At 36.3% G+C, this 17,194-nt stretch overlaps 2 protein-coding genes across 2 annotated transcripts in view; one reads left to right on the top strand and one right to left on the bottom strand.

Annotated features, from left to right (window-relative positions):
• The first annotated feature begins 2,469 nt into the window (after window positions 1-2,469).
• On the top strand, window positions 2,470-3,135 carry LOC136252839 (ryncolin-2-like). The gene has a single exon (XM_066045415.1). The coding sequence runs from the start codon at window positions 2,470-2,472 to the stop codon at window positions 3,133-3,135; it is 666 nt and encodes a 221-aa protein (XP_065901487.1).
• Window positions 3,136-5,362: 2,227 nt separating this feature from the next.
• The window catches only part of LOC136252838 (interferon-induced very large GTPase 1-like), a 28,470-nt gene continuing 16,638 nt past the window's right edge, over window positions 5,363-17,194 (bottom strand). Inside the window, exon 7 of the mRNA XM_066045414.1 lies at window positions 5,363-10,375. Coding sequence (XP_065901486.1) covers window positions 5,363-10,375 — 5,013 coding nt within the window. The remainder of the gene's footprint in view (window positions 10,376-17,194) is intronic.

Below are 17,194 nucleotides of genomic sequence, written 5' to 3'. Positions count from 1 at the left end.
CACACTCCATATGGTTAGTATACACAGGATACTACCTATGGTATATGGTTTTTACTCTTCATTATTCTTGTAAAGTAAAGTAAAGCACCTTAGCAAGTCACTACACTACAACAAAGCCTTATATGATCAACCACACCTCTCTAGTACCATTTAACTGTAAATATTCCCTGTAAGTACACTGTAGTGTTATTGCAGTGTGGTAGTTTACAGAGTGAGAGTATTGATTGTAACAGTAAGCGAAGTGCTCAGCAAGTACATAAGCCTAAGACTATAGCTCTTCTAGTAACTGCCTTCATTCTACTCTAACTGATCTACATTATCACCTACAACAACAATTATGAACATCATTACACAACTCAGCATACTGATACTGTCTCTACTAGCGGTCAAGGCTGGTGATAAAGCTGATGACAAAGACATCTTCAGTTGAAGATTGTACCACAGAACAGGCTACAATATGCATCAGGAGTGTACAAGCCGGATACTAAACTAGGAAGGTTCACCACTACCGATGTGTACTGTGACATGACCACTGATGATGGAGGGTGGATCGTGGTGCAAAGAAACAGGAAAGGTAGTCTCGTCAACTTCAATACAAACTGGAGAGATTATCAAAATGGATTTGGAGACCCCAATGGAGACTACTGGGGTGGACTGAAACTGATGTACATTCTAACACATACCAGCCAATGGGATGTGGATTATCAAAAGACAAGACCTCCACTACAAACAGTTCAGCATTGGAGGAGCTAGTCAGGACCTTCCATTAATAGTTGGCCTGGATGGTTCACTGAAACAGATACTGATTGGTTTACATCATCTTTACCTCTGAATGGACTGAAATTCAGCACTCCAAACAATGACAACGATGCCAGCAGCACCTTCCACGTGCACTGTGCAGCTAACTACAGGAATGGATGGTGGCACAATAAATGCTTCCATATTATTAATAACCTCAACTTGCAGCCTCCACAAGTTGGCGCCCATGCACTCTTTGTTGAAATGAAAATCCGTCGCAAGGTATGCACCTCCAACTAAGTGGCATGTACTATTTTTTCACTTGCACTTAAACATTGTATTGTAACCACACACTATTTTATTGTATAGTGTCACTGTACCTCATAAATAGTAATTTTTCTTGATATGAATTTTATTGGTGGTCTGTGATACAGGTATATACTGCAATTAAAACAATTTTGAAAAAATAATAATGACACCTGGAAATAAATATGTGAAATGACAAAACAGTGCCAATAAAATGCACTGGCCTAAAAGTCAGTCCCACAACTACTTTAAGCAGTACAACAACTGCCAACATTTCAATCACAAGCTGCCACCCATGCTCTACACATGCTAGGAATTGTGCCAACTAGTTCATTGTTGTTTAGTGTGATACATAGGTAAAACACTACACACATCTCAGCTGCCCTAGTGAAGATAACATAAGCACTATAACTGTCTCAATTTGCAACCACCACGAGTTTATATCCACAACACTTTTCATAGAAATGGAATTCTTGAGTTGTTACAATAACTAACACTTAACGTTCAATGTGATAAGATACAACACTACACACATGATAGTATCCTGAACATCAAGTAACCATGTCACATGCTGCAAAATGTCTACAGTATAGTGATCTTACTAACTAGCAAAATACGTAACTGCAAATTGCGACATGATACCTTGAAGAAAACTAATACAGCACTTTACTTGGATTGTGGGATTGACTACAATAACTTTCAATGGTGCATTTGATCCACTACTCAAAAGAATACAAACATACTGCAAATTTATTTTGTCTCGTAATTACATCAGTACTTTCAATGACAACCTACAATTGAATGAAATGGAATGAATCGGATATATACTGTACAAGTTTTAAAAATAAAACTCCTTCACACTATTATACAGATTCTACATGGTGTTAACAGTGACTTGTCCATGACACAGTATATGCAGACACTAGACTGAAAACTTTTTCAACTGCACAGAAAGTCACTTTGTGACTGGCAAAGTGGCAATCACAACTGATGGATCTATAAACATTTAGTCATCATGAAATACAGTACATCAGTGTAAGTTTGTGACATGCAAAGCCACAATAAGTGCAGCCACGTGCACTATTTGAGTGTTCATCACATGCTGAAACAATCTCACTACCACTACAATGCAGAAACTTGTACACAGGATGTGATGTGTGGTTAATGGTTTATATAAGGGATACAAGTATGTACTTTCACCTTCAATAAACAGTTTTATTTATCCCACAAATATTACAACAGTACAACCTTATAAGATGAGCCACTCCTTTAGTATGCAAGCAATTTGAGCAACTATATTTAGCGTGCCAGTATAAAGATTCAGAGCAGTTTGTATATTAGGAAGAAAGCTTCTGCAAGAAAGTTCTGGACTAAAAATATCTACTCTAACTGATCTACCAGACATTATCACCTACAACAACAGTTATGAGCATCATTACACAACTTGTCATATTAACACTGTTACTGCTACTGGTCAATGCTGATCAATACTGTGATAACCTCCTTAAAAGGTACACTGATGATTGTGTCACCATCAAAAATTGCTGTGAGCTGAGGAGAGTGCTACCAAACAGAGCCACATCTGGAGTGTACAAGATGAAAACAAATGCAGTGGGGACTTACACTACTACCGATGTCTACTGTGACATGATCACTGATGGTGGAGGATGGATCGTGATACAAAGAAACAGGAACAATAGTCGTTTGAGCTTCAACCGATTTTGGAAGAGTTATGAGGATGGATTTGGAGATCTCAATGATGACTTCTGGGCTGGACTTAAATTGGTGCATATCTTGACACAAACTGGCCAATGGGAGTTGAGGATGGATATTCAAAAGGCAGACAATACCTGGACCTATCTTCACTACAATCATTTCATTATAGGTAGTGCAAGTCAGGAGTATCGACTGACTGTTGGAGAGTTCACAGGGAAAACATATAACTATTTTTCCCATCACAATGGACTGAAATTCAGCACTACAAATAATGATAATGATCATTCCCCGGGGAACTGTGCAAGTTACCATCGTAGTGGGTGGTGGTACCATTTCTGTCATCATATCAACCTAAATGAAGTTCCACTTACTTAATATATGCAGCAGGAAATATTGGTCCTGTACAATTTGCTGAGATGAAGATCCGTCGAAAAGACTTGTGTCTAGCTCGCTAGTTGATTCTAGTACTTTACACTGTGACAAGTAACCTCACGAATACACAAACACACACACATGATGCTCAAGCTCATACTTTTAAACATACTGTAATAAGCACATGCACTTAACTCCTATGTACACACCATACAAATAATGATGCACTTATACCACTTTACCAACCAATCCGATACCAATACTTTCTTGGTGAAAATTGGCCAATACTGATACTTTGCCACTGAAGCATAAGAAACAGCCAGTATCTCTGATCATCGGCAGTTTAATATTATAATACACTTGCACTGCTTGTTAATACACTAGTTGCACTGCACTATTATACACTTACTGTTACACTGCACTGCTATACTTGCATTTACACTTGCATGTTGCACTGTCAATCACCACATATGGCTTCAATGAATTTTCTTTTGTGGCTTCCCATTCTACTGCACTAATAACCATTATTTAAAGCAATTCATGGTGATAGGTTCTTCTGTAAATGGTCCATTCCACTCACTATGCATGCCGCCATATTGAAGTTGAAAACAAAGTTGAATTGAAAAAAGCAATTAAATGACGTTGTGTATAATATCGGTTATGGTATTAGGCATTTAATCCATAAATGATACCAATCTTATATCACCAAAAATGGGTGATACTGACAAAAAATATTGGTATTGGTGCATCACTATGTACGTCACAGTAAAATACTAAAAAATACTGACTGATACTAACTCTGTATTTTATTGAATTTTACTCAGTATCACTCTCACAGACTGTCTTTGAACAATTTTTTTCAAGTAAAGCTTAGCCCCCGGCAAAACTAGATTACTATTCATAGTAGTAGACTGTTAGTGTGCACATTTTGTGAATAATGGTCCCAAGATGGTCCCAAGACAGAGCAATACTGATTCAGAATAAAATACGGAGTTAGTATCAGTCAGTATCCATACATGAGTTTTGCTGTACAATGTTTTGGCATTATATCTATTTTTTTCCATTTATAGTACACAGAAAACATTCAGGCAATGAGTCTGCCACTGATAAAGTTTGTCGTAAAGAATGTATTGATGAACACTCAAGACAGACATTTTTTGTACTTTGACTGTGTTGCATTTTTGTGTATGGATGATCTTTTGTTGATTTAAAATTGAATTATTTAAACCAAGTAATACAGAATATAGGGGTGGGACGAGGGTAAAAATGTGACATTTCCTTGCATTTACTGTTGGGAAAAACAACCTTTCCTAACCTTTAAGTGGTAAGGAAAGATCAAAAGACGGCTGAATCTTTTTAGGAAAGTTGTGGAAATGTGATCATTCCTGGTGAAAGGAAAGGTAAGACAATATTGTGGAAATCTGACATTTCCATACCTTTCCACAGTCTCTTTTTTATAGTGATGGTTGCAAATCACTTTGTTTACCAATAATTCCATTCTTTCCATCTAAAATACTTTAAAAGACATTTCTGATAGTTTAATGAGGTATTATAAGTACATTTCTGCATTTAAATGCCATGTATCATTGTCTAAGATTAAGTTTTAGCCATTCCAGCACCTGAACAATTCACCCAATTTGTATGTTAATTGTTGTCCCATGCATGTGAAAATACTACATGGTCTGATATAATCATCCATATCTCCTAGGAAAATGAAGCTGTGTATGTGAAACTTCACAGCAAGAAGGTTTATATAGTTGCTTTATCCTAATGTGCAAAAAAATTAATTTAAAAAAAAACTGTTGAAATTTTCATTTGAGTTTTCCCAAAAAGTTTGCTTGTGCCCAAAAGTTAGGTTTTCCAAGATCCGGTCACAAATGTTGAATGAATTGCTGTCAACCTATCCAGTGAACTACCTTGAGCTTGTGCGCCCTCTCAGCTGTCGTGGCCAGGCTTTCACAAGTACAGTGTAATAAATGATTCAACAGAACATTGTATAATAAACACAACAAATGTGCAGCTACTTATGCAATAATTATAATGGGGCACTTAGGCCTGGGGAAAAACCCAGTTACAATGAACCAGGAAAAAAACCCATACAAAAATGACATTTAAATACTTAACTGAAGTTGTACTTCAATAAAAAAAAAACAGTTAAACTACAGGGGTGTAGTTACTTTTCAAAAACTAACAAAAATTCTAATGACTATTTTGTGTGTAAATATGCATATTAGTTAGTTTCAGTTGTTAGCCCATAGGCCTCAGACAGGTTATCTATTGCGTCTTCTTTGGTGATGTCATTCCATCCTTCAGCATCTACTGGGCTTGGTGCTGCATTAGCCCACTCGACAAGTTTATCATTGTATGTTGCTATGAACCATTCCCAGTACTTGGGACCTGTGTTAGGGCTCTCTGTTGAAATCAACCAATCAGGGTAAATCTTTTTGTATTCCTTGTAAAGATGAAATTCATTGTTGGTGTCAGCATTCCTAAATGTATAATCAGTATCAGGATTGACAACTTTTGTGCATATTGTAAAGACCAATTTGTTATCTGAACTGTAAACATATCTTCCAAGACAACTAGGACGGTGGATTTCTGTATAGTGAGGTTTTCCAGCATCAAGATGGCTTTCATCAGTCAGTTCACACTGTTCCTTACAAAATGGACATTGTTCTTTGCAACCAATTAGAGAGTTGTACAACACATTATGTGGAGATTTTGCAGACTCTGTCAACTTTTCAACAGTTGAAGGCACATCTTTAAAATCAGTCAGGATTATTTTGGGTAATTCAACTTTAAGGTATCTGATGAGCTGCTTTGTAAAAAACTTAAGGTTATTAATATTTTCAACTCCAACTATATCTGTTATTTCCTGTAAATCAACAGCTACTGTCTTCTTAATGCTCTCATGGAAGCTCTGGAGCCAGTCATTCATTGCTAAAATCTGAGCAGACTCGTCTGCTGGACAAACATCTTCATCAGATATGCTAGATGCAGTGTCTCCAATATCAAGAGTTTCAGTAGAATACTGAGCATGCAAGCTTTTGATTGCTTCAACTATTTTGATCACAGTGGCATTCAGATTCAACTCTGCTAGGTTGTAAAGATTAGTATTTCCTTTTTCTTTCTTTTTTTCACAATGCCGTTCCACATAAACTTTGCACCAGTGCTTAAAGCTATTAGCAACATTGATAAGATATGTAGTGTATAGGTTAAAGTTTCCAGCAGCTGCCAAGTCTTTCAGTACAAGGACCTTGAAATAGTTCTTCTTTCTAAAGTGGCTGCTTTCAATTTTCATGCTGTTAACTATTTCTATTTGAAGCTTCTCAATTAGTGCCTTTTCAATTGGCTTTCTTATGATGCTGCAAATATTTTGCACTGCCGTGTAGTCATTAGATGTTTCTGAGAATTGCGTTTCAAATGTTCTGAAATAAATAGGTTTTAGTCGTTTCATAGCTTCATTAGGATCATTTTCCATTTTCAATAGTTTAAGTTTTGCTACAACACGTTTATAAGCAAATCCGGCCACTATTATTCCCATTTCTACTTGATATACTGGTGTAAAGCTGAATGTGTTGGCTTTCTCATTATTGAAGTTATCTATAGCACTTTGCAGTTTCCTCAACAAGCTAGAAATTAATACTTTATTAAAATCTTGAAATTTTTCCATCAAATTTTCCATCCATGTTTCTACTAGAGAAAAATATTCACTTGTTAAAGTCTTTGCATAGCGAACATCTTCTGGGGTAGCTTCTCCATAATTTGAATATCCGGTAACACCAAATTTGTGGACAACCTTTTTAGCCTGTTTTGCAAAACTGCTCATAATTCTTGTAGAGTCGAGATGTGTATGACGATCAACATCCAGGTGTAGGTTTCCTCTAGTACTCAACTGACGAATTTGCATTCTTTCTGAAAGAATTTGGCCATGAGCTTTATACAGTTCTATTAACACATTCCAGATATCTAACTCTATTTGCTCATCAGTAGTATACTTAACTGGTTGTATTCTTTTTGATAAATCTTCTAACCATTTTTTCCATTGTTGGTTAAATATTTTTTCTCGCATTTCAGCAGTATGTTTTTGCTCTTTACTATCTGCTGCTAAACCAATAACACAAGCTTGGATACGCTGGCGATATTCTTGCTGCATGTTATCTATTTCAACCCTTCCTTCACGATTTCCCTTTAAAAGCTTACAGTACTTTTTAGCATCTTCTTTATGCTCATCACATAAACTGCTTAGTCGGACTTCTGTGCTTTTTCTCCACTGTGCTAAAGTTTCAGACCTTTCACTGTTTTCAAAAAATTCCACCATCTCTTTATGGACGCTTAATGACATAGCATTAATTTCTTGATCAAGTCTCAACAAACACTTGCCTACAACAGAATCGATCACCGATGCATCACAACTGTTAATTTCATTTCCAGTTTGATGTTGCCATTCCAACACTTTGTGCTGGATATCCCAAGACCACTTCCCATATTTTGTATCAAGCTCATTATAAGCAGTAACTTCAAGAGTATTTTTAAAGCTAAACACAAACTTTTCTTGAAGAACTGCACTCCACAAAGTTTTAATTCTTAGTTGAAATCTAACAAAACTGCATTTCATTCCCCTACCTTTTATTGCAGTGATTACAGCTTGCTTTAAATTGCCAGCTTTGAAACTGTACCCAGGGTTTACTGGAGCCATTGGAGGATCTCCTTTCCACAAACTGGGGAACATGGTGACATTGGTTTCATCATCAAACTGAATAACATCTTGGAAGTATCTGTACAGACTTTCACATTTTTCTACTTTGGCTGCTGTACTTGTCATAGTATCCAACCTGTCTTGGAAATTTTGCCTGCCAACCTTGCTTTTGCTATCTGCCATCACTGCAGTAACATTTTGATGCACAAAATGACAGCTAAGCTGCATATCAACTTTTTTCATCCGTATAAAAGCATGCACTGCAGTTTGTAGTATGTCAGTTAGCTCACCTGGTGTTTCACCATAAATGTTGACTATTGTCAAATCAGCTAGACCAATTACAAATGTTGCTAATTCATTATCATGCTTTTGTACCTCTTTGTATTGCAGTTCAGGAGCACGAAGACCTTCTGTGTCTACAATCATTATGTGATCAGTACCAATTTTCTTACTAAGTGTTGGGTCAACAGGCAACAACTGAAAATATGCGCCTCGTGTGCATCGTCCTGCACTGACATTAAAGTGAAGACCAAATATTGTATTTAAGAGGGTAGATTTTCCTGTACTCTGAATCCCCAAGACTGATACCACAAAAATGGACTGTTTCTGTGAGTGAAGATCTTTCATCTTATCAATCACAGCTGTTACCCATGTGATAGGTACATGTGAAGCATCTCCATCCATCAACTCCACTGGATAACCCTCACCCATTAGCTCTGCTACTACTAGTGGAAATGACTCAACTTCTGTTTTTTTATCATCTGGAACACTTTTAAGCTGAATATCCATCCTTGCCTCATACATTTGTCCCATTTCTCGAAAAAAATGTTCAAGACCAAATGAAGCATTAACTAGCTGTTCATTCTGTGATTTCAATTTCTCCTTTAACTGCAATATAGCTTCAGTATCATCTGTTACATCCGTGTGGTCTGCTGCTTTTGCTTTAAGTAACTTTGCCCTCGTGTTTTGATATGCACCATGCAAACTTGGGAGAACTTTTCTTGAGTAATCATCTAATTGTATACGTAGCCAGCAAAGAAAATATAGACGTATATTCCCAGTGTGATTTAACAGAGCTTTCAAAAATTCCTTCATTACTATTGTGGTCTTCATTGTAAAATTAAATTGATTCTGCCTGATAGCTTTCTTTTTGTTATCCATTTCAACATTGTACACATCAATGGTGCTTGTTAAGTTTCTTGCAAGCTGACGATAAAATTCTTTATCATGTTTAGCCCATTTGTGCCATAAGTCTGGTCCTTGTAAAGGGAGCATTTTAAGCTTGGCTTCATGAGCAGAAATTGATCTAACCTTTTCCATTACATTATCTGCAAGTCTCCTTCCTTCATTGCACCCTGCATCATCCTCATCAATATGGATTCCCAAGGCACGTGCAGACTCCACACAAACACTTAAACTTTTACAATGATTTCTTGCATCCGTCTGCAGTTTAGCTACTATTTCTTTACGTATTTCATTTCGCATTTGTGCATTGTTTTTACCCTTCAGCTTGATTATATGCATACCATTAAGCGTTTGTTCGGATGCAGGGTTCTTAAAGCTTTCATTACCTTTAAGATCAGGAAACATTAATGCCACTCCTCCAGGAGTGTTGTTTAGTTTCTGTAATAATTCTATGGTTTGGCTATCCAAACTGTTTTCTGTCAGTAACACAAAGGACATAAAACTAATCTGTTGAATAAAGCTTGTTTGTTTTACATGCTTCCTGGCATCACCTCGAAGATTAACAAATAGCATTATGTCAGAGTAGAAACTGTTTGCATCATCCTTACCAGATGGCAGATAGCAACACAACTCTGCCATTCCATCTACAAACAATCGATCTAATGTCCCACCTTCACAATCCCAGTGAAAGAAGAAATCCAACTTGGTCTCACTGAGTACCTCATTTATAATTTTAGACTTTGACTGCTGTAATTCACCTATTTTGAAAAAAGAAACTATAGGCCCGGGATAGTCGACAATTCGACATTCATTTCCAACTACCTTACCATTCAGGTTAGATTTCCAAGCTCTAATTATTGATCGCATTGCCCATATTAGAAACAGTATATTGCCATTGTCCGGGTTGGGTACCAAGAATGGGATTGCAAGTTGGCAAGTGGCTAATTTTAGTAGTAAATCTTGGGTGAGAAAGTTGTCAGAGCAGTGAAACAAAGCTAACATGACATCCAATGGATGTAGCTCTTCTGAGGCTGCCAGAACAGAGCTGCCACTTATTTTACCTTTAAACAAACTTTCTCTGCTTCTTGAGTCAAACATCATTATTCTCTGCAAAACAATATGGGGTAGTTCATTAGGATTCTGTGTTTTGTTTGCCATACTGCCTTGACGAACAATCATAGAATCACTGATCTTTAACTTTCTAGGATACTTCTCTGTCAATCCCAGTAGCTGTAAAAATTCAGCAAATAGTCTCTTCTGTTGCCCTGGTGTGGTTTTATCATCAGATGTAATAGGAACAGGAGTGCCAAGATCACTTTGAAGTGGGTAATCAAGTTGAGGTTGAGAATTAATGGTTTTCTGTAAAAAGGCATATACATTCACAAAATATAATATGCATGTACGTATTTATATAGTTGCTACATATCAAAATAACAAATGACGTGTAATGCGGATAATAATAATGAGTGCATCATTTCACATATTTTTATGTTGCATCATTGGCACTAGTTAGTGGCGGATCTAGAAATCTTTAGAGGGTATTTCAGGTTTAGATAATAGGGGCAGATCTAATATTTACTCAGGGGAGTTACTCAACAAGTGTGGGAGCACACTCAGCATACAAAGCATTCTCTAGGTCTGGGAGTATGCACCACAGGTAAAATTTGAAAAATTATCCTTCTGAAATCTAGTTTGATTGAATAAACACTATAGTTACTTTATGTTGCATTAATTGTGACCAAATTTTAGAAAATCATCCATATGGGCTCATTTGAAGCATAATTTATTATTTAATGATTAAGTTAATTAGCTCCTTGGTGCCAATTTATGCACTTGTTGATTATTTTAATCATTTCTCAATTCTTTGAATTACAAGTAAGTTTTTGACATATTTGGACCATTCACTAAACACATCACTCTAAACATTAAAATTCTAATTATTCCATGTATGGCAATATAGGTAATTTCCGAACTTCGGTCGCATTAATTATGATCCATCACTAGCAGTGGCAATTCTGAAAGAAAAGCAAAACAATGTGCCTGACAAGAAAATATTAATATTTTAGTCTTCTGAGATTGTATTTAGTAACAATTTGGCTGAACTTGTTGAATGAATATTATAAGCAATTGCAAAGCATCTCAGTGGACTAACTGTTGTTGACAACTATACTAAAATTATTTACATTTAAAAATATTAGCTCATCACAACTCTGCAAGCATGCTGCAATTGTGGGATTATTCTGTTATATGGAGTGTGCCTTGACTAGCCACATGGTCATCCTTCTTGCTAAATAACTTCAAAATTATCATCACAGACCATCAAAATTAATTTTGTTATTGGCATCGGGTAAGCATTACTCTACAATTGTATGCATAGAATTTCCATGATTTGGACTTGACGGAGTTGTTGGCCAATATTGTAGTCCACAGGTGTGCGTTTTCACTATTTTTCATGTTGCTATCAGTAAAAGGAAAGCTTAGAATCATTCTACAAGGTGAAAAAATGGTTGGAACCAAAATGGCTTAGTGATAGGTTGTTCATTGGCCAAGATATTTTAAAAATTGGTTAGAGTTATATAAAGATGTAAAATGAAGATGCATTATTTCATAAAACTTTGTATGCTAAACTAAAGCATTACAGACTGTTACAACAGCATTTTAGGGATAGATTAAGTTGTACGCTAGTAAAGTTTTGGGGCACCCTAAAATAGCTCATTAAGCGTGTGGGTTGAAACAAATTGCTTTGTGCAGCTGGACTTAATTGGTTCAGTGCTACCTTAAAGAAAGCTTATTCTGTCACTCTTTAGAAGTGGCAATTCTGAACTTGCATGGCAATTCTGACATGTATTGGGTTACAACATAGATGCATATGATTTCAGGGGTCTGAACTAGGTGAAAGGAAAAGCTACAAAAATAGCTTAATTAGTTAAATTATCTATACAACAAGCAAAAAAACAATGAAAAACCAGCAATGTCAATCTACTGCAACTATACGCTGAAAATTGCCTCCAAAATTTATCATCTGTAGGCCAAAGAGAATCTATGCCTATACTCAGTGATACTGTTTTTCTCCACAGTGGAAGGAAACCAGGAGTTAGAAGGGATGCATGATGTTTTTCAGCTGTTTACATTGACAAAGAACTCTATAATATATACTCTCAGGCATTTATAATGCCTGCTGTATTAGAATAACTATAACTGACTGCTCTATTAAAGTATAGCTGGATGACTGCTGTAATAGATTTTGTGTCATTGATAGTCTTGCACCGCTGTAGTTGCAGTTACATACATTTGGCTACTATTAGTACTATAGTCTGCAAACCACCTTTCTGTGCTCGTAATGTATGTAAATTGATTTCAGGGTGCTTTATTTTCAAAGCAAGTTTCAGGCAAAACCAATGCAACCCCTGTATCCACCCCTGCTAGCTTAGAGAAAACACAAGGTGGGCAAGGGGACAGAGAGATTGGGCACTTACTACACATTACTGGTTCTAAATGAATTTTGCATTAGGGTTCCCTATACTATGGTTCCCTATACTATGGTTGAAACTTTAAATCAATGTACTTTGGAGCTACTGGGCATAATGAAGATAGGGGATGTGTATAGTAAAGCATTAGTAAGGGGAAATATGAGTGGAGCTTTCACTACAGCATGTGTTGCGTATCATTACAAAAGTCACATACCTCTCAACTGTCATGCTTCTGATGTAATTCTTATGATTTTAGATGTAATACAGGCAGGCAAACTCAAAGAATTTTGCAGCTAATAAAATGATCACTTCAAAATAAAATTACCTATGAATACTAAACTGTTTAGTTCAACAAGATACGTTTAACAAGTTAATTGTGACAGGATTTCAGAAAAATGTTAAAAATCGCACATTAGAAGTTTATAGATAAACGGTTTTAAAGAATTCAAGTCAGTATAACTTGCCAAGGATAACAAGCACACATATGCAATTTTCACAAAAGATGCATCAATCTATTACCTTTCAGACCGCTTCCAGTACTTTTAGCTGTTTGTAGAGTTTTCTGCCAAGTAAGATAGAAAATCTGAGCAGTTGGACAAGCGAAGCAGTATCACAAGTGTTCACAAAGGGGTGAAGGGTGGTGGGGTGGCAATAGGTAGACTTCAAAATGGAGGTACACTAAGATTGGAGTCCAGACATGAGATTACAAGGCTGTGCTGGCTTCTTAGTTGCTGATACGTTACAAACTCAACAGAAAATATGTCTGGCCAACATTGTCAGCCTATCCACCAGCAAACCACTGATTCTTGCCAAGCCAGACCCTTCACAAGGCTAGAAACCGCCATTCGAGCTCTCCACACCACCCAGAAAAAGATGTGTGTTAAAACCAGCCTTGAGTAGCTTGAGTAGCACCGAGGGTAAAAACTAGTAGTATGATAGTGTAGCTATCCACTGGTGGTGTTAGTTTGATTTTGCCTGATGTGCGATTTGGATTGGTTTTGTAAAATCTGGTCACAAGTAATGCCTCAGGGAGATAAAGAAAGAAATGATCAAATTTCTATGCAAAAATGGCCATAAAAGTCACCAAAGGTCAGATCTCTATGATGGTACTATAAAAATACATGTCATGCGAGTGTTAATATAAATTAGATCTCAGCGAGATGAAATACTCTAATTTCATTGGCTACTTTCAGGTATCTAAATCTTGTAAATCCCTTTTTCTATTTCACAATAGATCCCTGTCTCTGGGGCAATACAAAACATGGCAATTATATAATTATGTGCCTGTAACAGTGGCAATCCATGGGAGTTTAACTGGAAAGCAAGTGCCATAACATTAGTGTTGTTTTAGTAGAAAACTAACATTTTAGTTAGGATAAATTACTTACACTAAACTAAAAGCTTATATCAAAAATTTACTTGAAACTTAATTTCATTATTTACATAAACTGCTAAAATCACATGTAGTGTAGTTTTAGTTTTCTGGACTAAAATATATTTTTAGTAGATAAATTACAAATATAGTTTTAAAGTGAAATTAAAATTAAAAAGAAAAGTCTGTACTAAAACAACACTACATAACAATAACATGCATTATGAGGTGTAATGGGCTTGTTAACACTACATTTCTCGAGTCACAAGAAGCTGTGGAAGTACAACAAGCAGCAGTGAAGGTCCAACAAAAGCTGTGGTCTAAATTAGTCAGACATCAAAATTCAGGGTTCTAAGGAATTTAACTCTCAGGCCCTGTTGTAGTGCCCTGGCTTTGCTCATGTGCCACAACACAGGGCCTTTCAGGTTTCTAAATTCTGTAGAACCTTGTGTTTCAATGTCTAACTGTTATTTATATGTGGAAAGGTTCATGATTTTCTGAAAAAGTGCATGATTTGGATAATGTTGGTGGCTATTCCTCTATGCTACCAGTGCCTGCAGAGGATGAAAATGCAATAATAATGTGATCGGCTTAGCAAAAACTGACCATTTTCATACATTCTTGAAATTATATTTTATTGCATCTCTGTAATCTATAGTACCAAAAGAGAGGACAGCCAAAGTTTTAGCCTCTTGTGATGAACGGTCTTGGAGTTATAGAACTTGACAGTTGGAATAGTGATAAACTCGAGATATGTAAAGCAAAAATATTCGAAATAAATTACAGGTGTTGGCTCAATCTGTGCACCATAAAATGGCAAATCAATCACAGTATAGTGCTTTCCCTGTACTCCTCCATCAGGTTGTCAAAGAAGAAGGTTATTTCAACTAAGAAATGATGACAGTGAATGTTGTTTTTACTGCATCATAAATAAATGCCCATAACTCATGTATCCTTTGCTGTGCAAACACAAAACAAAGATTTTCTTACTCTCCATAAACAGGCGGATTTAGTTTTACTGATTTGAGCTCAATTTCAGGGCATACGAATGGGGTTATAGAGTGCATAGAGTTTTCATGTAGCATGCATATTTTTACCCATTTTATTTCAATACAGTTTTGTAACAAAAAAGATGATTTTGCGAAAACAGCTGGTTTTTCCTCAACAGGTCACATATACCTGAATTTAATGGAAATTAAGCTCCCGTCCATTATGCTCAAAATTTACCCATTATATTTCTGGGCAGTGCTAATAATCAAGCCTATATTGTGCTCACACTTATGCTTTGAAAATCATTGACAGTTGGCTGTTTTATTAGAGTTCCTGTGTGTTGTATTAGAGTAAGCGACTGTTCTATTAGAGTAAACTGATCTTATTTCCGTGAAGTGTGAATAACCGACCTAGAAATGGTTTGTCTAGTCATAATACATGTTTTCAGCTGTAATAATCTTCTAGTGCATGTATTGCACATTTTATTTAATTGTTTGAAAATTGTTCCTATTATTGTATGCCAGCACTATGCTTGAAGCATTTGGTTACCTATTATGCTTTAAATTATGCCAGTATAATCAGCCACAGTCTATTGGACAGTTCAGCATGTATAAATAATTCCAATGTGTGGCAGAATAGCTGTTGTACATATAGACACGGGTATCTCAAGGGTCAATCGTTTATTGTGTTACATTTTAAAATTGTTTTATTAGAGTATTTCACTGACTGCTATATAGAGTGGTATGGATTTTTGATGGTGGTGATTTTGGTTTGTTAATTAGTGTGGTGCCCTTTTAGGGCTTTGCTAGTTACAAATGGAGTAAGTAATAGCTTTAACTTGGATTAGAACTTGATATTGCATTAAACTTTAACCTGTAAAACCTGCTATTCTAGCCTTGTGATTGTAACTCATAATTACGTTAACCTATAAATAAGCTGAAATAATGCTCTGTACTCTATTCTACAATATTCATATAATAATATAGTTGATCTTGATGGTATTACATGAGTCAAAAATTACATATGGGGTCTTGTCCTAACCAAGAAGAAAAATTAGAGCAGCAGTTGCCATGTCAGCTTTGTATTAAGGTTAAAACTGGACAAGAGAAGCAAGAACTTAAGCCCAAACTCTTGAAGTTTAATAATGAGATACACCTGATGCAAATGCTGAATGCTGTTATTAGGAGAGAGATAATTGGGAAGAAAATATGAAGGTATAGTGGTAGAAACATTCCCAGCTTAGAGCACTTTATGTAGTATAACTCACAGGAGACTAGTTGTTTAGACTCAGCTAGAGAAAAACAAGCCATAATTGAGCTTCAAGAGGTAGTACACAAGAAGAGGTAGTGGAAAAAACAAATGTGAGGACTTTAATTGGGAGGTCACAAAATGGAAATCCCAGTGTGCAGTCTGGAGACTGAGGTGAGTAAGCTAAGGGAACAATGTCAGGAGTTAGTACAGTAATGATTAAAACTTAAGCAAGACAGAAACTACTATAGAATTAGAATGTTACAGGGAAGAAGCTAGAGATAGAAAGCAATGGGAAGTCCATGAAGACATTATTGATTTGACAGCTGCAAGAGATACAGCATCAAAACAGATTTCTAGAAGAAAAGGTGATATTTATGCTACTTCAGGTGAAAGGTGGTAAAACTGATGTTCATTGTTTGGGGTCATCTGTACCCTTTCTTGTTGACAATGCTGTATTGCTCTTATGCAAAAGGCATTCTGAATTCTTCATTGTCACCTTTCCTTTGTGAAGTACAAGATGACCAACCTTTAGTAAGAACACAATCGGTGAAACAGTACACATAAACCATATAACTGCTCAAGTTAACCACCATATAATAGCTGGTGAAATGGTAAACAATACCACACCTGCTCATGTTGACCAGCTTACATCTACCCTGTTGGCTCAGCAGTTACCACTCCTTTCCAAGTTTAGTGGAGAACCAGAAAACAGAGAGTCAGTTACTAGTATATTCCAAGAGTGGCTAGAGCAGTTAGAATTGAATGCTACTGTTTGTAGTTGGCCCCATAAAGCTAAACTTGTAAAGTTAATTACTAGATTACATGGTCAAGCCTATGTCTTTTTTTGGTCCTGCACTATGGAATGATGTACCACTCTGCGTGGGCAATTCAAAGGCACCGCGAGTGCTATAATTCGTATATAGCACTGCTGCACTAACCACAGTGAGTGTATTATAACTTATAAACAGTGCAATATATTTATATTTCACTGGCTGTGGTTTTGTGCCACATTGCACAAGTGCCAGCAGCTAAGGCTGCTATGACACCTCACCTAAGGCCACTCCAAATAAATTCTCTGTTTCCCGTCCACTGCCC

This window comes from Dysidea avara, chromosome 4 (assembly GCF_963678975.1).
Source record: "Dysidea avara chromosome 4, odDysAvar1.4, whole genome shotgun sequence".
In the NCBI taxonomy this organism is placed as follows: domain Eukaryota; kingdom Metazoa; phylum Porifera; class Demospongiae; order Dictyoceratida; family Dysideidae; genus Dysidea; species Dysidea avara.
The sequence above is the reverse complement of the archived record's forward strand: the minus strand, read 5'-3'. Positions and strand labels throughout refer to the sequence as shown.